The sequence below is a fragment of the Apodemus sylvaticus genome, chromosome 3 (assembly GCF_947179515.1).
Source record: "Apodemus sylvaticus chromosome 3, mApoSyl1.1, whole genome shotgun sequence".
Taxonomy (NCBI): Eukaryota; Metazoa; Chordata; class Mammalia; order Rodentia; family Muridae; genus Apodemus; species Apodemus sylvaticus.
In genome coordinates, this window is record NC_067474.1 from 167,742,113 (window position 1) to 167,763,670 (window position 21,558).

The following is a 21,558-nucleotide window of genomic DNA, read 5'->3' on the forward strand; positions in this document are numbered from 1 at the left end:
CGTAGGCAGGCAGAAAGGGGTGCTGGAAGGCTACCCACTTGGAGCACCCCAGGGTGCCCCAGGCATGCTGCAGGAGACCCCAGGACAAATGCCAGGAGAAGCAAGCAGGGTACGTCAGTCGGGAGGGAGGGCAGGTGGGCAGGTACATCTTGCTGCAGATACTGCAGCAGGCAGCAGTGCAGCAGTGGAGAGCTCCGCATCCTGCAGCAGAAGCAGCAGCAGTAGCGTAGCAGCAGGTAGGGAAGTGGGGGAAGCACTTAGTGCCAGGGCCCGGGCACAGGGGGAGAAGCTGAGGGTGAGGGTAGACAGGGACAGCGGGGGGGGGGGGGGGCGGGGGGCACAAGGTGCAGCTGCCACGAGTGTCAAGGTGCTGGGGAGCACCGCGAAATAGAGACTGCGGTGTGATAGTGGGGAGTGAGGAGTGGGTGGTGGGTAGTGGTGGCGGGCATGGAAGGGGCTGAGAGCAGAATGGGTGGGAAGCTGGGTCAAGGCGAGAGGGACACAGGGCAGGTAGCAAGGACGAAGGACGCGTCTGGAGGTGCAATAAGGAGGGAGATGAGGGAAGACAGCTGCTAGGGGTCCTCAGAGGCTGGGAGAGGACGGGAAGCAGGGAGGCAAGGGCGAGGCGAGGATGCAGGGCTGGAAGGGGCAGAGCCAGAGTTTGGGGTAGGGGTCCGGGACGTCGACCGAAAGGTGGGGCAGGATGACAGGGAAGCAGAGAGGGTGGGGTGGGGGCAGGGAGACTGTGGAGAAGGAGATGAGGAGGCTGGAGAGGAGATGAGAATGACGGCGGGGGCAGGGATGCGGGGCCAGGGAAGAGGAGATTGAAGGGGACCGCGGTGGCCGCGACAGCGCGGCCTCGCAGGTGCCCGCCGGGGTCTCGCGGCTGCACTCACCTGGGGGCCTCCAGCTCCGGATCCCACGCCCCGTTCCGGATCTTCCTTCCCGCCCTGCCCTTGCGACTTCAGCACCCCCTAATCCCGCTCGCTCCGGCAGGTTCCGCCCGCAGCATCTTTACCTCGTGGGACGCCCGCGGCCACGCCCCTAGCAGCCGATTATTGGCTATGATTCACGCCAGTCACAGTCTCATGGGCAATGGCCATCTGAGCCCATGCAAATCATGCAGCTCCCGCCGAGGCGTCGATTGGCCAGCGCGCGGAGAGTCAGAATCCTTGAACTCGGGTTTTCATTGGCCGCCCGGACTTGACGTAAAAGTGACGCGAGGCGGGTTCTCCGCTGAGTGAGCGGTAACCTCAGGCCGGGGCTCTACGCGTGGGTGGCGGCGGATTGGGCGACCCTCTCGGTCAGCACTGGATCCAAGAGTCCTCGGGTTCCGCTGGGCACCGGCAGCCCGGTCGCTGGATTCACGGTGTGGGACGAGTTCGGGAGCGTGGATCCCGTGCTTGTCTCCTAGGTAACGCGCCAGCAGTGGACTGAACCAAATGCGGGGGTGGGGAGTCAGCGTGTGTTGGAGGCGCTGATGGCAGCAGATCTTCGAAGCGGTTTCAGGGTCCCGGGTGGGGCTGCATATGTTATCTCACCGACGACCTGGTGTCTGCAAAGCACCGCACGGGGCACAGGGCCGGGCCTGGCTTGCGTGGGTTGCATCTTTCCCCCCTCGCATCACCATTGGTGCATCCCGGTTGCCAGCTGAAGTTGGGCTGCTGGGTCTCCTGCGGTTAGTTCTCCGCTTTCTGACCCGGGGCGCGCCAGAGTCCGGGGTCGAAACGGATGCTGTACGCTCGCCAGAGCCTTGAAGATGCCCATGATCCAGTGTGCGCGCCTCTATCCCTGTCCTAGGCCGCGCAGCTCGCTCAGGTCCTTGCGGCTCGATGCACTGTGAGGCCCCTGGCCCAGTCCATGGCCAGCTCTGGGGTGCAGGATTGACCTCCTGCACTGCTTGGAATTGCAACCCACACTGCTGTCTGGGTTCCCAGTGTGTCTAGTCCTGCCTTGGTGGGGGTTAGGGGGGAGATGCTCTCGCGGAACACGTGGAAGTTTGCACTGAAAGTCCGCTTTGCGGGTTTAGGGAATGGGCAAGCTCTCTGTCGCGATCCTGGTCTTACGCGCAGCTCAGCCACACAGTTCCCATGCGCCGTAATTCTGCCTTGTGTCGCAAACTGCCCTAGCACTATCTCGCTGTAGTGTTCGTATCCAGGGATCTGCGAGACTGTCCACTTTGGTAAAGACCATGTCTTTAGTTCCACAGCAGAGGGTGAAGGAGGGCTTGCTAGGCATCCCAGCTCTCCATCACTACCCCCACCCCCAGATGGGGTAAATCTCATTCAAATGGGGTCCTCATTTCTGGGGAAGGAGGCTTCCCTGAGCCTGGCACCACAATTGGTGGAATTTCAGCCTCTCTGGGCCATTGGACGGCCCTTCCCTGTCGGTCTGACCCATCGCCCTGCCCCTAATTCCCCCAAATGTGTCTTGGTCATGATCTATACTATACGATGCAACCCCCCCCCAAATTTAAGGTTGTTGGAGGTGACATTTTGCCTCTGGAACACATCAGGTGTTGGCAAACTTTTACTGAGTAGCCCTGTAGAAACGAAGAACCTAAGACTCCGTCAAGGCTCGAGTCTGGTCCGTTGGAAGCAGGCAGGGAAGGTGAGGGTGTGCACAGAAGGTGAGGGTGTGCACAGAAGGTGAGGGTGTGCACAGAAGGTGAGGGTGTGCACAGAAGGTGAGGGTGTGCACAGAAGGTGAGGAGACAGAGCTGGCCTCATCCTTTGGTCTCTCCTGCAGGCTCTCACACTGCCCTCTTCTGGCCGTCTCCTCTCCCTCGACTTCTCCCCGCTTCCTGAGTGGGAAGAGGATTGTGGCAGGGCTAGTCAGTATTAGCTGTGAACTCCCCGTCCAAGCCAGTGTCCACGCATGTTAGGTGGGCGGTGCTGACACTGTCTTCCAGTTGTTGGCACAGAACATCTTGAAGGTCGTACCGGACTGGGCTCAGGCTTCAGTGTCAGTGGACGCTGGCCCGTTTTCTCCCCATCCTCGGGAGGGAGCCTGTGGTACCCCTTTCCTGGATCCAGAGCGTGAAATCTGCCCAATTTTCTTTCTAATGTTTATTTTTCCCAGTGGCCCTGTGGTTCTCTTAGGGGAGTATGTCTGGTGTGAGCCTGGCTCAAGACACCCCAGTGTGTAGTCGTTGCCACCTGAAGGGACTCTCACCCGGCCCAAGTGTGCCACAAACAGCTCTGTGGGCCCCGGCCTTCTCCCCATTCCACTGCCTTGCTAAAAACCATTAGATTATTTTCCTAAAGCTAGCCCCTAAGGTCTGGTCCTTTACTTGCCCTCTTCTTCTTCTTCTTTTTTTTTTTTTTAAGATTTATTTATTTATTATATGTGAGTACACTGTAGCTGTCTTCAGACACTCCAGAAGAGGGTGTCAGATCTTGTTACGGATGGTTGTGAGACATCATGTGGTTGTTGGGATTTGAACTCAGGACCTTTGGAAGGGCTCTTAACCACTGAGCCATCTCTCCAGCCCCTTGCCCTCTTCTTCCCGAGGCTGACCACCAAGGTCCAGCTCTCAAAAATATTTGCAGTTCAGCAATGAAAAGTCCCCTTCAGCTCACCTGATGAACACACCCAATTAGAATTAAATTTAAACACCCCATCCTAACAGAGTTTCCCGTTTTTCCTCTATAAACCATTAGCCTATGGGCCATGTCTGTCTGCTCTCTATCCAGAGGAAATCCTTTGTCCCCAGAGACAAATACCCCTCCTTCCTCTCCCTTCTTCCCTTCCCCTTCCTCCTTATCCTCCCTCTCCCGTCTTTGTGTCTTGTTTCCTGATCCCTGTTCCGCTGGGGCAAATTCGTCTCCTTTGTGCTGAGAACGTGGGCCTGGGTGGGGGGGTGTCCTGAGGCAACACTGATCTCTTACACCACCCATCCTCAGTAAACTGGTTAAAGAGACAGATAATCGTGAAAAGTGGGGAAGGATTTATTCAGTGTGGCCATATTGGGAGGAGGGACACATACACATAAACGGGTCCATCCTAGGAGTACTAACATGACCTTCAGGCAGAAACAGGTCGGAGGAGATGTAAACTCAGCAGTCCTGGTCAGGGCGTGGTCCCTGACCATTCTCGACTCTGCTCTCCTCTCTCCCGCAAGGTGGTCTGAAAAGACCCTGTCTAGTCTTTTTCCAGAGGCAAGTTCCTCCTCTGTCTGTCACCAGGGCCCGACTCTCCCTCTCCCTAGCCTGGGATTCCTGGGGAAATTTTACTTCTTTAGGGTTACAAAGTATCTCTTTACACTACCTTCTCTGCCAGAGTGGTTGTGTTTCTTTTGGTTAAGGACTGATTCTCTCCAAGGACTAATGCTGACTTAGGGAGTTCAGGGTCTCCCAGGGGTGCATTGGCTATTTCTACAGAGGGCTAGGGGATGGGCGAGTGGGTGGGGTGGGCGGCCCTCAGACCCCCAGAATGAACCTGACAGGCAGTAGAGTTAGCGAGGGTCAGGCAGACCCATGCTGGTGCTTGAGTGCTTTTCAAGGCTTGAGGGGTGAGGAAGTTGGCCTGAGGAAGGCCGCGGGCTGTGTGAGAGCTTGTGTCAGGAGGGTCTTCCTCTCCAGAAATGCTCACTGTGGTCTCAGGAACCAGTTTTAGACAAGTGTGTGCCCATTTGATCCGGAGAGCAGTGAATAGCATCTCACCAGGAAAAAAGAGCAGCCAGGCTCCCCTCCTCTGCAGCACCATTTGGTTGTGTGATTTTCCTTAAGTTTGCCTGTGGAATCGCTGCCAGGGCTGTAGGAGGGGCAGTGTGCTTCCTCCAGGGGCTGGCGAGAGAGCGGTCACCACAAGACAGGCCTCAAGCACGGTGACCAGCAGTGTGCACCTGTAGCTGTGAACCTGCAGGGTTGGACCCAGGGCCATCTGGCAGTCGGAGGCAGCCATGGAGTGAGGGTTGGCCACACCTCTTTCACTAGTGAACCACTCTCTGATCATGGCCACCGTCACCACCGTCACCAGATGCATCAGTGGTTCTTTTCCAGTTCTGACCACCAGGCAGGCATCCAAAGTGCGCCTAACTGTTGACATTAAGGTGTGGGCCAGGCAGGCCCTCAGGGGCTCCAGCCGAGGGTGTCATTTCCAGTTTGTGGAGGCACCTGTATCCCTTGGTAACTGGCTTTTCTTTCCTCTGTAGACCGTGGCCTGTGCTGCGGTCCTCTGTTCTTCCCAAGCCTTCTCACCTGTCTCTCACAGGGGTGTGCGCATGCACCGGGCTCTCTGTATGGTCCTGTACAACCGCCCCGATCCTGTGCAAAATCCTGTTTGACATGGAAAGTCGCATGTTCCCAGGCTCCCGGGATTGGAATGGGAATGTTAGAGACTGCTATTCATCTTGCCAGGAAATCTGATTGAGCGAGGGGCGGGATAGTCTCCCTGGGACTGCTTCTGCACCAGGGTTGTTCCCCTGTGGTAGCTGAGCATCTCCTGGGATTCTGGGCTAGTCTTGGGCAGGAGTGCCAGTCCAGGCCAAGTCTCCCAGGGGAAAGTTTGCCTATAGTGCTGCGTGGGCAATCACTTGTTTCCCTTTATTTTTATTTTTTAGACTTATTTATTTATTATTATACACAGTGTTCTGCCTGCACACCAGAAGAGGGCACCAGATCCCATTACAGATGGTAGTGAGCCTCTGGAAGAGCAGTCAGTGCTCTAAACGCTGAGCCATCTCTCCAGCCTGCTTGTTTCCCTTTGAACAACCACTGCAGGCCTCTGACTGGATTGGGGCGGCCCTCCTCGTGCTTGGAATTGGATCCTTTTACAAAGAACAGGGAAAGCAGGTCATCTTGGTAGCCTGTCACACCCACATGGAAACTTTGGGCTTTGGACCACTGAGGGGTGTCCTGCTTTGTAGATGTGTTCTAGGAGAGAGTCGATGTAGCCAGGGAAGCTGAGGTGGGTGGGGTGGGGAGGCTGACTGTTTTGTCCCTTTCCTTCCTCACACCCTTTGTGAGCATGGAGGCATGACCCCAAGAATGGCCCTTCACGCTTTACCTTTAGATTTTCATGAGGATCCTGACAGACGTTAGTGTATGTGATTTCTGTCTGTCCACCTTCACTGTACGAGAATCCAGAAGCCGTCTGGGCAAAAGGAGACATCCTGGAACACAGCGCACGCAACTTCTATGGGGAGCCTGCAAGGGTGGAGGGCAGATATGGAGGGATGGGGAGATAGGTGGAATTGGGGTACATGATACGAAATTCACAAAGAAACAATAAAAAAGTAAAAAAAAAAAAAAGAAAAAGAAAAAAAAAGTCTTGAGTTTTACTTTTCCTCAAAGTGACTGGGTCACTTTGTTGTGTTTGAGAAAGTGTCAGCTGAAGCCAGGGCTATCTCAGACATTCCTTCACTGAATGGAAAAGCAGGCTGGGCTGGGTGGGGTGGGCAGGGGCCGTAACAGGCTTTCCCCCTGGGATTCCCAGCGGCCTGTCCGTGGCTTGCAGCGGACGTGGAAGTGCTTTACCCCGAGTTCCTCATCACGGTCTCGTCCCGTGTACCCAGCGGTCCAGATGAATAGCATCCCCTCCTCTGCTAAGGATCTTCCCTGGTGCAGCTGCCATTTCCGCTGTGTGGTGACAGACTCGACAGGGACCCACAGAGCTCTTAAGGCTGCTCACTGTGGTCTGTGTCCCACCAATGCAGATGTCACCAGGGTGGGAGCATGGAGAGCAGTGGAGGTGTTAGGGGACGGCCACCGTGTTAGGAAACGGCCACCGTGTTAGGGGACGGCCACCGTGTTAGGGGACAGCCACTGTGTTAGGGGACGGCCACTGTGTTAGGGGACGGCCACTCTTAAGAGGCTGCACCCATAGCTCTTTCCCGCTTGGCATCCTGGCTCCTAGCATTGGCCTCTTGTCACCATCTTTGTCAGCTGAAGTAGCAGCTCAGGATGGTAGTGACCCTGTCTGGCTGGACAGGCCTGAGTGACATCTGATGGAGAAGTCATAGGAAGCTGGTAATGCTAGTTCTGGGCACCAGGAGGCCTTGCCACATAGCCCGGCCCTCCTGGGTGGCTGGCTGCAGGGCTCCGGCAGGAACCTCCGGAGTCATCGGTCCGGCTCCTGCCCCTTCGCTGCTTTGGTTCTGTGTGTCTCCTGGTAACTGCTCCCTGGTTGCCTTGTGCAGTGCCTGCTCCCAGTCTCCCAGTTCCCTCTGTGTAGACCAGCACAGACTGAGGTTGGCCTCTCGCAGGCCCTGTGAGCTCACACCCAGTAAATGTTTTGGGGATTGGGTTTCACCTGCCACCCGCGCCTGGCTTTGCACAGCTGTTCAAAGGAGCCCCATGTCTGTCTCCTGTCTCCTGTCTCCATTCTTAAGTCAGCCTCTGACCCCAGGGTGATTGTGTCTGACTGGCCTCTTTCCCTGGCAGCGTCACTTCAGGTCAGCATCGCAGCAGCCTCACCGGGACTCTGCAGGACTGGATTGCCAAGCGTGGGCTTCTGGGGTTGGGGGTTCCCCCCACCCCCGGGAAACTTTGAGAGTCAGGTGAGAGCACTGGGCTGACAACCCTTACCTTCATTTCTCTCCACAGATGCTGCAGGGAGTCGCGGAGGCCCAGGTGAGGTTGGACGGGCGGCATGGATGACTGGCGCAGAGCCTTCGCCCAGAACGCACTGGTCCCTCCCCACCCACAGAGAGCGCGGCAGCTCGGGAAGGAGTCCACAGCGTTCCAGTGCATCCTGAAGTGGCTCGAAGGGCCTCTCATTAAGCAGGTAATGGGGTGGGTTTCCGTTGATTGTCAAACGCTGTGGTCGTGGGGGAAGAGGCTTCCAACCTTGGCTTGCCCTCATCTCTGTCTCAATGCCGTACCATCAGTTACCTCAGGCTTGGCGGCACTCACGTGACAGAGACCCTGGGATTCGGCCACTTGGTCAGCATTTCTTCCCACGGTGCCACAATGTAGAGTCACAGGTGGTGTGGCCTCTGGGTTGTTCTGAGCCAAGGCATTGGGGGATGCCCCGTGTGGTCCTCCTTCCATCTGCAGTCAGGAGATGACTGCTCTGGGCATCTCGGCAGCTTCATCCGTGGACTATGGGACGCCCTTGCGCTTGGATGTCCCCAGCCATTTGAACTCCAAGGCCTCCGCCTACATCTCTGCACCCACCTGGGCTCCTTTCCAGGAGGCCAGTGTGAGCTGGTGCGACCACCGTGAAGCCACTCGAAGGACGTTCATGTGGACCATGTCCTTCTGAAGCTGTCCACCAGCCCGCAGGGATGTCTAAAGGATGTCCAAAAGGAGCCAGCCCTGCCAGCGGGCGTGCCGCGTTTCTTACAGACATTGGTTGGCAGGCCCATTGCCTGCCACTGATGTTGTAGGATTCACACACGTTCAGTTACTAGCTGTTAACACTGAGCCATTACAAGCCCTCTGACGGAGTGTCTCCTGGGGTTGGTTAGAGGCGTGGCTACCAAGGGTTTGCTGTGCCTCAGCTATACCTCTCTTCATACTGAAGACTCACTCTCAGCTCTGTGAGGGGGCTGTGGGATCATCCCCATTTCACAGAAGCTGACAGAACCTGCAAGAGGCAAGCCAGCTGCTTGGGGCCACTAATTTCCCTGCTGCCTGCCTGGGCTTCCTCCGGCTGCCTGCCTGGAGCTCATGAGGCCACTGGCAGCCTTCTGTCTGCTGGAGACTTCATGAGGACAGGTCCCCTTCCCTTTTTTTTTCTTTCTTTCTTTCTTTCTTTTTTTTTTTTTTGTTTGTTTGTTTGAGAAAAGTAATTTACAGAGTTTGAAATTTGCAGGGAACACAAAATGTCCTGTCTTAAACACCACCAGGACTGTCTGCCTCTTGTACAACCCGGCACAAATTCTAAGCAATATAATAAATATACCTACATGTATCTTATCATTTGTATATTATTCTTAGGATTTGTTATTTATGCACGAGCGTCTATGACTTCATGTGCTCTGTTTGTGTGCAGAGCCTCTGGGCAAGCGGAGGGTCGGATCTCCTGGAAGTAGAGTTATGGGCGGTGGGAGCCACCCACTGTGGGTGCTGGGCCCGGAAGAGCAGCAAGTGCTCTTAACCACTGAGCCATCGCTCTGGCTTCTATTATTACTGCTGCTGTTGTTGTTGTTGGGACAGGATCTCACTGTGTAGCCCAGAGTGGCCTCTCGACGAACCTGATCTTGCCTCAGGGTTGTGAGTGTTGAGACACAGGTGCATGCTGCCACACCTGGCTCATTTTATTCCTCTAAATGTAAATGATTACACACACACACACACACACACACACACACACACACACCACACCTGGCTCATTTTATTCCTCTAAACGTAAATGATCACACAGACATACACATGCACACTCATATGCACACACATGCACACAAACATACATATAATCATGCCACACACATACACACATATACTCACACATGTACACATTTGTTCTGTACCTTGCTTAAAATGCTTTTAGGAACATGTCTTAAAGATTGTTCATATTACATAAAGAAGTTTTAACTTTTCATTTTGTGATAGAGTCTCACCATGCAGCCCCAGCTGGCCTGTTCCTCACTCTGTAGACCAGGCTGGCCATGAACACCCAGTTGTCTGCCTGTGTTTGCCTCCCGTGTATTGGGATTTAACGTGTGTGCCACTGTGCCCCGTTTCCATTCTTTTTTGAGATGAGGCATTACTACGTAGCCCAGGTTAGCTTCAGACTTAAGATCCTCCTGCCTCAACCCCTTGAGTAGTTAGCTTGAGGGATTACAGCTTTAAGCCATCATGCCTGACTACATTTATGTTTTTTTAATACATGCATATACATATAGAACAATTCCTGTGATCGGAATTCCTGATTTTTTTTTTTTTTTTTTTTTTTTTTTTTTTGGATTTGGTTTTTTTTTTCAAGGCAGGGATTCTCTGTATAGCCCTGGCTGTCCTGGAACTCACTGTAGACCAGGCTGGCCTCGAACTCAGAAATCTGCCTGCCTCTGCCTCCCAAGTGCTAGGATTACAGGTGTGTGCCACCACCACCTGGCTGGAATTCCTGATTTAAAGTCAGGTCAGAAGTTAACATTTAAGGTAACATCATGCGTTGTTTATAGTTGTAGATTTATACATAAGGACATGGATAAGTTAGAAGCCGGCAGGAGAAGGTAAACTATGTCTGCAGAGGGAAGAGTGTGCCCACGCACGCTAGTGTCTCAGAGTTCAGGGCTCAGGGAAGATGAGGGGCAGGTCACACACATGATTACAAGGGACACTGCCATTCCCACAGCTGAGTGCAGCTGGGTCAGTGTAGCAGCCACCCCTCTGAGACAAGGCATTGCCATGTGGCCCGTGCCACAGGTACAGACTCTCAGTTGTCCCCTTCCCACCAGCTAGTGACTTGCCCCGTGGCTTTTCCTGCCCTCTGTCTACACACTCCCAGCTCTTGTCTCCTTACCGTGACAGTTCTTCAGATCCCAAATGAGACCTCCATTTCAGCTGGAGTGGGCGGGTGCTTCCCTCTCTTTCCCTGGCTGCTCATTCTGGTGGGCCTCGAGCGCAGCCTGTCCTGGGGCTCCCTGAGGCCTGCCAGCCCTGCTCCCGTGCACCTCGGTACCCGACCTTGCCTTTCCCCTTCTCAGCCTGCTGCAGTCCCACAGGCTCCGTGGAGTAGACAGCTCCTAGGATTTTGCTGCAGATAGGGGATGACGTCCATTGAAAAGGCTTCTTAGCAGCTGCTAAGTGTGGGCAGGCCTCGACATGGGGGTCTATGCTGGGCTCCGGGAGGCTCAGAGTCACAGGGAAGGGTTGGACGTTGGACTGTCCCGTGTTTTTCGTGGGAAGCGATGGGCTGGGTGGGCTGAGCAGCTGAGGACTAGCTAGCTTGTGTAACTGCAGTGATCCCAGTGGTAGAGAGATTGTCTGATTTTTCTGGGTCTTGGTCCTGGGATGGGGAGGTTCTGTGTGAGGCCAGAGAAGAGCATTCGGGGGAGATCAGAGTCCTGTTCTGTTGGGTTTGCTCTTCCGACGCAATCTCATAGGCGAGGCGGTGTCCAGCCTTGAGACTTAGCCTGTGTGCAGAGGGCACGGGACATCTCTTGTCAGGGAGTCTCCAGATGCCAGAGGTTTAATGATACTCAAAAAGAGGACACTCCTCTCCAGTCCCGAGGGGCTCAGCTCTCTTGCCTCAGGGCCTGATGTCACGCTGCACCCTCTCCCTGGCTCCCCGTCCCCAGGTCCTCACGGTCTGTGTTCCTCTTAGTTCTCAGCCCGGACACTGTTTTCCGCGAGTCCCTTCCCTGATTGACCTGCCTGTTTTCCTTCCCGGGAACCCTTAGGTGCTTTCTTTCTTTGTCATTATGTCACACAGACTAGGAACAGAGCAGATGGCAAGGGAAGGTTTGTTGAATGAATGAATGAATGAATGAAGGAGAGAAGGCACAGGACCCTCATCTAAGGACTGGATGTTACGATGGGGGCCATGGGAGAGGCGTTGCTTCCGGGCTTGTTAGACAGGGTCCCGCCTCCCCCCCCACGTCAGAGAACTGATTTTCATGTACTAATACCCCAGAGTAATTCTGATTGGCTGACTTAATTCCTGCTCAGGATGGACTTAAGCTGGCTACACAAGATGAAATCCACCCCAAAGGCTTTAGCCAGAGCCAGAGCAGGTTTATTAAGTGACAACAGATTAGTAGCAGCAACTTCCTATGTGATTTGGTTCAGGGTCCCGTGTGAGATAGCCTCAGCTCAGACCTTTTGTCTCTTGGTTCCACCTGCTGAAGGGGTGGGTCCCCGCAGCCCCAGACCTGTGTCTGGCAGATGCAACCTGGCCTCCGGTGGCCTTCGGCTGTGTGTTAAGGTTACGCCATCTGAGGGCCTTTCAGCGTTCTGATTGGTCAGGGCAGACTGAGCATCATGATGTGTATCTCCCACCAGACCCGTGGCTGTGGAGAGAGGCAAATGTCACCGGGAAGTCGGGTTGCCCATAGCTGAATGCGGGGTAGATTCTGAGGGCCCAGTGTCCTCCAGAGGGTCCTCCTAGTGACTCTGGGGTGGCTCCTCAGGACTCCTTCTCTGGTGTCTCCTAGGGGATCCTAGACTTGCTGTCGGAGCTTGAATGCCATCTGCGAGTGTCTCTCTTCGATGTTACCTACAAACATTTCTTTGGGAGGACGTGGAAAACCACAGTGAAGGCCACCAATCAACTCTCTAAGCAGCCAGCCAGGATCATCTTCAATGAGGTGGGTTCCGTCAGCCCAGCCCAGGCAGCTGGGCCTCGGCACACGCGTCGGGCACGGCCTGGACCAGCAGGTCTGCTGTCGCAAAACTTGTTTAAGTGGTGGGACACTCCGTTTCCAGACAGTCTCTCACGAGGAAGCTGAATATCCAGCCAGGTGACTGTGCTTAAGATGGTTTGCGGGGACGTGGGAGGACGTGGGACTAGGCCCTTCATCTTCAGGGAGCCCTCTGGGGTCTTGGGATAGCGAAGTTACTGATGTCATCTGATGTTGTGTTAGCTTTCATCCCCATAGCAAAAATCCACTATGGTGGATAATGGCAGAAGGGTCCGTTCTGGATTTTCAGTTCACAGACCTTGGTTCTGCTGACTCTGGGTCCAGTGGTGGGACAGAGTGTTGCATCATGGCAGGGGCGTGCGGCAACACTGTCTCACGGCGAAAAGGAGTTGGAGAGAGAGAACTCCTGTCCTCGTGGGCTTACTCTCCCTGTCTCTTTCCATCTGGACTTTTTAGTCTGTGGGACAGCATCACCTGCATTCCAAGGGGGTTATCTCACAGTAGCGAGTCCCATTCAGACAGGACATGCTGTGCTGACTCTGTCATCCGACAGTCAAGAGCACTGTCACAGGTGTGAAACTAAGACTCAGGAAAATGGCTGCCTCCGTGGAAGGCAGCCGAGCATGGACTCAGACCAAGGCCTCTGCCCTCAGGCTGGGCAGTAGCATGGCACTGTTTGGGCCCATGTTCCCCACGGAGCCTCTTGGCTGCCTGTAGCTCAGGCTAGCTCCCAGGTAAGAGTTGAAGAGGCCACTGAGGCCTTCCCCATGCTGCCTGTTGTTTCATGTGACCCTCGGGACAGTGAGGAGAACTCTGCCCAGGTTTAACTCTGCATGTCACAGTCTCTGGTGACTCCGAGCTGTTTCCTCTCTAGCAGGCAAAGTGACTGAGCATGAGGAACCCCGGTTTTGTGATAGTTGGTACCTTGGTTGGCTGTAGAGCTGACCATGGTGGTTCCCTGGTTTTGTGACAGTTGGTACCGTGGTCGATGGTGGAGCTGACTGTGGTGGTTTTGAGTTGCTGTTCTGGTCACTTAGACCACAGGGCTCCCTTTCTGTCATGGCTGCTTCTGTCATAGCCAGGTTGAGCCTCAGTCTGGCTGTGAACACGGTGCCCTCTGACCTTGGCCATCGTCACCCAGCCGTGTGGTTTTGTGTGCCTGGCCATGGCTCGTCCTGAGGCTGCCCAGAATAACACGGGGAGTTGAGGCAGATAATGGCCCTGGGGTCAGAAGATTAAAGTCTTGGCATAGTCCGTGTCATAGGAACTGAAGTGCTCATCTGTGAATGTCTGATATGATGTTATCCAGTACTTGGAAAAGTCTGACAGGCCAGCGTGTCAGCGACGGCAGGAGTCCACGTTGTAAATTGTGTCATGGCTCTGCGTTACCCCATGAGACATGACCCCACAAGGGCCATCTCAGCATGGGTAATGTGTGGTCTTGTGCCTTTGGCACTGTGAAGGAGCTCTGCCCTCTGTCTCTTGGTGGGGGATGGTGCTGCCCTGTGCTGCCCTTGGCGACAGCCCCGTAGCACTGATGGGCTGTTTTGGTTTTCTCTTTGTCCGGTGCGTAGGGGCCCAGGGAAACCTGTGTTGTGACACGTTTCTGTGATGAATGGTGCTGCTGGAGGAGATAACACACCTTCTGTGGGGAAGGCCACTGAGGTCTAGGCGTGGCTTCTGAGCACACGTCTCATTCGCCTCCTCTGCTGAGGGCAGCAACCCCAGACCTCGTTTTTAAAGGGGAAGATGCAGGTGCAGGGAGAAAACAGCCTCTCCCTTCGGCCGCCAGGATGCGCAGCCCTCAGCCGCGAGATGTTTGTGGGGCACAGGTGCCTATCTGTGCTCTAGGTGGGCGCAGAGACACTTGGTCTCTGGAGTGCCTGATACACCCCTCCCCTCCCTCCTGTCCCCTTTAGACATTTAGAGATGGGTTGGACGGGCCCTGCTGCGCACGTGTTCCGCTGCCCACTGACGATCCTGACTCAGATTGGCATGATCTGTTTGGAAGCAGAGGGCCTTCCATCGACAATCCTGGGGGTGACAGGGGTGACCCCTGTAGAATACCCAATGGTTGTGTGAGAGAGACAGTTCTCAGGACTGATACTGCTTCTGTCCTTGACTCAGGTGTGACATCTGTCCTGTCACCCTGGGCTTCAGTTGTCCCAGAAACTCAGAGACACTTAGATTTCACTGCCCCCTGGTGGCCAGGCGCCGTCCTGAGCCCAGACACACCTTGGTCTAGGAAAACTGAGGTTCAGGCTTGTTCCTGGGCTTGGGTCACCCAGGCTGGCGGGAGCCACATGGGGAGGGGGGGCGGGGAAGGGAAAGAGAGAGAGCGTGATTCTGAAATGGAGAGTGTGCTGCCTTGTGTGGCCAGAGCACTGGGCTCGCTCTCAGCTCGCTGCTGTACCCACTGCAAACAGCAGAGGGCAGTGGTGGCCCAGCCATGAATCTGGCCTGGCAGCCCTCAGTGCCTCCTCATGCCAGCCAGCACCCTGCTGTCTCCTGACACCAGCAGGGACACAGAGATCGTGGTTCAGTTCTGTGAAGGGAAGTTAGGTCCCTTTGCTCAGCGTGGTGTGTGTCTCCACGTGTTGTACGAGGTTGAAACGCTCTGGGTTGGTACTTAGCAGCGTGTGCCACAGTTGTGATCGCCAGCTGACTAGTTGCTCTGGACACAAACACACACACACACACACACACACACACACGACTAAGGTGCAGTTCACCTTTCAGAGGTGACTCAGTAGTGTGAAATTTTTTCTGGCATCCCCATCAGCAGTGGCTTAGGCAGATCCGCTGTGAGGTTGGGAGCTCCCAGCAGCAGGGCCCTGCACTGGGGCGACTGTGGCTGTGTGGTCCCAGAAGGCATGTTCTGAGGTATCAGGCAGGCTCTGTATGTGACTGGCGTGTTGTGAGGTGGTGGGTGAGCTCCTGATGCCATCTGAGAACCGCAGTCAGCTCTACCCTCAGGAAGGACAGCAGAGCTGTGCCTTGGCAAACGGTGACTTTGCAGGTCTCTGGTCCTGGTCCCCTCTCTTCTGCTCTCCGAGATCTTCCCTGGCGGAGAGGAATCGCCTTTCACTTCTTTTTAAATAATTCATTCAACCTGCGGAAAATACCTTTTCAAAAAGTAATTCCAGCAGCCATGGTGCGGCACCCATGCGTCCCACATGTTGTCCCAGGTGGACATGGCTCCCCTCAGCTCTCTTGGCTGACGGTGGCTCTTCATGGCTCCACAGGCGGCCCCACCCAGAGCAGGGGACTCTGCCCAGGTGCGGAGACAGTGTGGGGTGACGGCCTGCCCTTCACAGAGACGTTTCCAGACCCACTGCAGTGGGCATGGAGTCCTGATGGCCCTCATTCCTCAGAGTAACGGGAGCCGCCGCCATGCATGAGAGGGACAGCGAGACCCCAAGGCAGCGAGTGAGGGACGGCTCGACTGTTCTGAGGGAACTGTTTCCTCAGAGGGTGACCCCGGCTCAGCTGCTGATGTGTACCTGTGGGAGGAGGGCTGTTCGAGGGGCTGTTCTCCCCAGGTCAGAAGTACCCCCACTCCTATGAGCCTAAAGCAGGGCCTGACGGAAACGGTGTCTGTCTATTGGCTGTTGCCAAGGTCGGGTTTTCGAACCCCAGTCACTGGGGAGCCGGGGTGGGGTGAGGGGCCTTGAAGTTGGTTGCTTCTGCTCCGCAGTGTCTCTTGCTCTGGGTTAATGGGGTTCAGTCACCTGGTTTTGTAAGTTAGCCAAGGAACTACTATCCAGCTGAAGTGAGGACCAGCTTTGGGCCTACGTGCCGGGCCCATTGTGGGTGGCACGTAGGCCAAAGCCTGGGTTTCAGGTTGGCCACTCCGTGACCTTGAAGTCATCTGCATGCCGCATGCAGAGATGTGCGCCTTGAGGGTGAGCCGTGTGGTGTCTAGCAGGTGCCCAGGAAGGAGGAGGCCTTCACTGAGTGGATGACAGACGTGCGAGTACTGTACTCCAGGCTGTGTGGGAACTGAGTGTAGAGAGATAAACTCCCGAGCAGCCTTCCAGCCAGGACGCAGGTTCACACTGTCCCCCTAGACCTGAGTTTCTTGGCCTTAGAACCACTCACGTTGTTGGCTGGGCCGTTCCCTGGTCTGTGCTGAGGTGGTGTGGCCCCGGCCATGCTCTGTTATGCCTTCCCGGCAGGGTAAGCGTCCAGCTTTGAAACTGAGCCTGTGATTGTCTCAGGGGAGAGTGGGGTCCATAGAGCTGGCCCCACCTGGGGTGGTCAGTGTTGATGGACACTGGCCAGAAAACCCAAACCCAGGCCGAGGCTGATGGGAGCTTCCAGAGGCGTTTGTAGATTGCTCTCCGGAAGGTCTTGCATTAAAGGCTTGTTGTCGTGTGGGTATGGTGTGTGCCTGTGTGTGTTCATGTGTGTATATGTGTGTGTACATACATGTGTGTGTGTGTGTCCAGGTAGGTCTAAGTAGGGGTGGGGGGTGTCCTGCTCCATCTCTCTCCGCCTTATTCTCTGATGTTTGCAGCTGTTTTGACTAGGCTAGCCCGTCAGCAAGTTCTCCCTCTGTCCCCACTATCCCCTGTGCCAGGCCCAGCCTGCGGTGTGCCCCGCCACTCCCTGCCTTTCACCCAGGTGCTGGGGATCGGAACCCAGGTCTTCACGTGCACTGCAAGCGTTCTTATGCACCCAGCCACCGCCCCAGCCGCTAAGGCTTGTTTTGAACTACTCCTGTGCCCAGTGCTGGTTTAATTTTTCTCAGCCTTCTGCTGCTCTTGCGATCCTAGGTAACAGGTCGGCTTGGCTGTCAGTAGGGGATGCCAAAAGTACAGCTTCTTAGAGGCACACTGTCAGGGCTGTTTTCAATTCTGTCATTGCCGGCAAGAAACGGAAACCGGGCCCCTAGGCAGGCAGTGTCCGCGTTTGAAGATGAAGGCATCAGGGCAGGAACACAGATGATTTATTAATCTGTTTACCCCTCCAGGGAGGAACCTTGGCCAGTGCCCATGGTAGGCGGAGCCTTGGCCAGTGCCCCTGGTGGGCGGAGCCTTGACCAGTGCCCCTGGTGGGCGGAGCCTTGGCCAGTGCCCCTGGTGGGGAGCTGTAGCCCAGCTGGGTGAGAGCCGGCTCTTCTGTTGCCCGTGGCTTTCTTCACAGGGGAACGGATGGGTTTGACTCAGACTTTAATCACACTGTTTTAGTTGACACGCAGAGTTTTCTTCTCAGAATGTACAGCATCGTGTTAATTGAACTGCCCTGGTTTGGAAGCTGTTTCCTGGTGCCGCTTGGCTGAGTGCTGTCTTGGATTTTTGCTGGAAAGCTAGGAAGCTGGGGCAGGTGGGCGGGGCTCCTAGGCACAGGTGATCCAGAGCGGAGCCGAGCAGGCCTTTGCGGGTCCATCCCCGGGAGGCCCTCGCTTCCTCCGTTCTTCACTGCTCTCCCGTTTTTTGAGCAGTGCAAGCTCTTTCATGGCTGCCCGATCTGACCTTTATAAAGCCCTTGAGCCCTGAACTTGAGGAAGGCTGATATGTCTCCCAGCCTCCTGATGACTTCTTTAGCACGGTTTCTGCGCTGGAGGGACAGTAGATAGTGCTTGGGAAAGAACACACGTAGGTTCTTATCAGCCGGGAGGGAGGCTGATGTGTCCTTCAGTGTGTTCTCGGTGGAGGCTGGCTCTCTGACGAGAGACATGAGAGACACTGAGACTGGCGTGGGAAGCTCCGTTTTTTTTTCTTTCTTTCTTTTTTCCAAGGCAATTGTCTTGGTGGCATTGACAGGAGGGCCTGAGCGATGTGATGTGTGTGTCCTTGATGTTTGTGGTATGCATGTCCTGGGTCTTTTGTGTGTCCCGAGTCTTTTGTGTGCCCTGGGTCTTTTGTGTGTCCCCGGTCTTTTGTGTGCCCTGGGTCTTTGTGTGTCCTGGGTCTTTTGTGTCCACACTGGCCCCATTGCTCAGGTGGAGTAGTTTCAAGGTGACCTCTAAGCTCGGCAACTCCAATGCCTGCATCTGAGAATCTAAATGTTCATTTTACTGCCGAGAGGGGAGGAGGGCAGCGTCCCCAGAATGAGTATGCGCAGGTGTAAATACACAGGTGAGGCTCTGACAGGCTAGCGGCCCAGCGGGGCTCGGCCAGCAGTGAGAGACGGGGGACGAAGCATAACTCTGCCTCAGCCCAGCCACCTGTCAGCTCCGAGTGGTCATTATTTCATCATTTCGCAATAAAAGATAATAGAATAACGATTTATAGTTCGTGGCCGATGTTTTAATGCATCCCTCTGTTATCCTCGCTGACAGTCTGTGATTACAGTCACCACTTTCTGGGTGACACTGTGGTAATGACTCCTTAATAGGAGCGTTAGGCGGAATTCCAATCACAACCCACCGGTCGGCCTCTGCCCTGCCTGGCACTGTCTGCAGGGGGCATCTTTGTGCAGCGCTGGGGGCCAGACACCAGACACCAAAAGGTGTCAGGTGGGCATATGGAAGCCAGCCCAGCGCTGTTCCTCAGGGCGTGGGTGCAAGGCCCCACCATTGGCAAGTCCAACACTAGCTCCACCCCTGTCATTTGTGGTTATGATGAGGTCAGTTAGAACTGAAGGCATGTGTGTTGAGCTGAACCAGGGTAGGGGGCATGGACGTGCGAGTGCAAGTGTGTGTGCGTGCGCGCGCGCACAAGAGTATGTATGGTGTGCATATGCCTAGGCATGTTTGTATGTGTGTGCACGTATCTGTGTGATGCATACACATGTATGTGCATTTGACAGCTTTAAGTTGATGTCGGCGATGTTGACTTGGTCAGTTTGAACTCTAACACGGATGATGGCCCTTTCACCTTACTCACCGAGGCAGACTCCCTCAATCAAACCCAGAGCTCACCGATACGGCCAGTTTGCCTTAGGGATCCTGTCTCTGCTTTCCAGGACTAGAATTAACAAGCAGCCCGTCGTGCCCACCTGGCATTTGCGTGGGTTTCTGGGGTGTGAACGCCAGCTCCTAAGCTTGCACCCCGACCTATGAAGGGTTTGTCATAGTGGCATGGTCTCGGCCCTCACAAGGGCACTGGGCCGGGCTTGATGCTCTCTGTGTGCCTGTGACAGGCTCTGGGGAGGACGGCGGCTCTGCACCCCTCACTCTCACCACCTCAGTGGCCTCTGCTCTCTCCCACAGCCCTTGTACTTCCACACGACCCTGAGCCACCCCAGCATCGTGGCTGTGGTGGAAGTGGTCGCTGAAGGCAGGAAGAGGGACGGCGCCCTGCAGGTGCTGTCCTGTGGGTTTGGAATTCTTCGCATCTTTGGCAATAAGCCAGAATCTCCTACCTCTGCTGCCCAGGACAAACGGTAAACAGTACCTTCTATTTCCTCGTCCTCCTCTCCCTCCTCCTCCTCTCCCTCCTCCTCTCCCTCCTCCTCTCCCTCCTCCTCTCCCTCTTTCTCCTCCTCCTCTCCCTCCAACTCCTCCTCTTCTCTTCCTCCTCTCTCTCTTTTTCAAAGATTAGTTATTTTTATTTTATGCGTATGGTCTTTTGTGTGTAAGTATGTCTGGTGCTAATTTTATGTCAGCCAAAGAGTTGCTCTTTTCTGAGGAGTGAGAACCTGCCTGGGTCTGAGTGTCAGATTTGATGTGCCATGCATACAGGACAAAGCCCTAATCCATCGCCTCTTTTGTGTGGGATTTTAGACAGCTACCCGATCATTTGTGCAGGTGTCACGCAGCTGTGTGACCACTCACGTTTATCTCTCTCCTCTCTGGGGGCCATCCTGTGCACTGTAGGATTCTTAGCAGCTCCCTGGCCCCCACCAGCACGTGTCATGGGCACCCTGCCCAGAGCCTTAACTAGATGTCTCCCCCAGACATTGCAGACATGGGCATGGGCACGCGGTTCTTGGGTGAGAATCCCGCTGTGCAGGTGCACCATCTGTGCAGGTGTCACCATCTGTGCAGGTGACATCATCTGTGCAAGTGTCATACAGCTAACATTAGCTATGCAGGTGTTATATAGCTATACAGGTGCCACCATCTGTGCAGGTGTTACACAGCTGTGCAGGTGTCACCATCTGTGCAGGTGCCACCATCTGTGCAGGTGTTACATAACTGTGCAGGTGTCACCATCTGTGCAGGTATCACACAGCTGTGTGGAACATCGGTGCAGGTGACACCATCTGTGCAGGTGTCACACAGCTGTGTGGCACATCGGTGCAGGTGCCACCATCGGTGCAGGTGTCACAGAGCTGTGTGGCACCATCTGTGCAGGTGCCACCATCGGTGCAGGTGTTACACTGTTGATTGTGCGGTACTCATCATTCAGCAGGTGATAGTTGAGTGCCTGCTACACGCCAGGCTGCTCAGATGCTGACTGCACAGAGATGGATAAGCTCTGTCAAGCCTCCAGCCGGGGTTCTAGCTCACACCGCATCTCTAGAACCCCACCTCTCAGAGTTGGAGCCACTCACGTTTATCTCTCTCCTCTCTGGGGGCCATCCTGTGCACTGTAGGATTCTTAGCAGCTCCCTGGCCCCCACCAGCACGTGTCATGGGCACCCTGCCCAGAGCCTTAACTAGATGTCTCCCCCAGACATTGCAGACATGGGCATGGGCACGCGGTTCTTGGGTGAGAATCCCGCTCCAGCAACGCGCCTCAGTACTGTCTTCCTGGCACTTCTCCATCTCTTTCTGCTGCTTTATAGCTTTAAAAAATTATTTTTATTATTCCCCTTCCCCCCCCCCGTGTGTGTGTGTGTGTGTGTGTGTGTGTGTGTGTGTGTGTGCGTGCGCACACATACATGTGCATGTACACGCCTGACATGTGTGTAATAAGTGCCCTTGGAGGCCAGAAGAGGGCGTCAGATCCTTTGGAGCTGGAGTTACAGGTGATTGTGAGCCTCCTGTCATGGGTGCTGGGACTGAACCCAGCTTCTTTGGAAGAGCAGCATGTTGTTTGCTGCCAAGCACGTTTTTCTAGTTTCTTGTTCCGTGGGCGGCAGGCCTTCGGGGCATGCTTGCCATATGTGGAGAGCTGTCCCTGCTCTCAGCCACCTCTGTTCCTGCAGCAGATGTGACTGGCCACATTTAGAAGGCTCTGGGAGGCGGGGTCCCAGTAGCTGTCCTGGGAGGTGGGCAGGCCCTGGTGAGTGATGACTTGGTCTCAGGGTTCTGTTTTTCAGGTTGAGGCTGTATCATGGCACCCCCAGAGCCCTCCTGCACCCGCTTCTCCAGGATCCCATAGAACGTAAGAGACTGATGTGGTCTGGTGTGTGTCCTGAGGGCTTCCCCTCTGGCCCTGTCTGGTTGTCCCTTTCAGTCTGAAGCCTTCTGG

General features: G+C 55.1%; 2 protein-coding genes across 2 annotated transcripts in view; one reads left to right on the plus strand and one right to left on the minus strand.

Annotated features, from left to right (window-relative positions):
- The window catches only part of Kcnab2 (potassium voltage-gated channel subfamily A regulatory beta subunit 2), an 87,417-nt gene extending 86,419 nt beyond the window's left edge, over window positions 1–998 (minus strand). Inside the window, exon 1 of the mRNA XM_052178302.1 lies at window positions 897–998. The gene's annotated coding sequence lies outside the window, so the exon portion shown is untranslated. The remainder of the gene's footprint in view (window positions 1–896) is intronic.
- Window positions 999–1,205: 207 nt separating this feature from the next.
- The window catches only part of Nphp4 (nephrocystin 4), an 85,264-nt gene continuing 64,911 nt past the window's right edge, over window positions 1,206–21,558 (plus strand). The window contains 5 exon segments of the mRNA XM_052178300.1: window positions 1,206–1,414; window positions 7,548–7,728; window positions 12,044–12,196; window positions 19,410–19,582; window positions 21,407–21,471. Of these exon segments, the coding sequence (XP_052034260.1) occupies window positions 7,594–7,728; window positions 12,044–12,196; window positions 19,410–19,582; window positions 21,407–21,471 (526 nt within the window). The 5' untranslated portion in view covers window positions 1,206–1,414; window positions 7,548–7,593.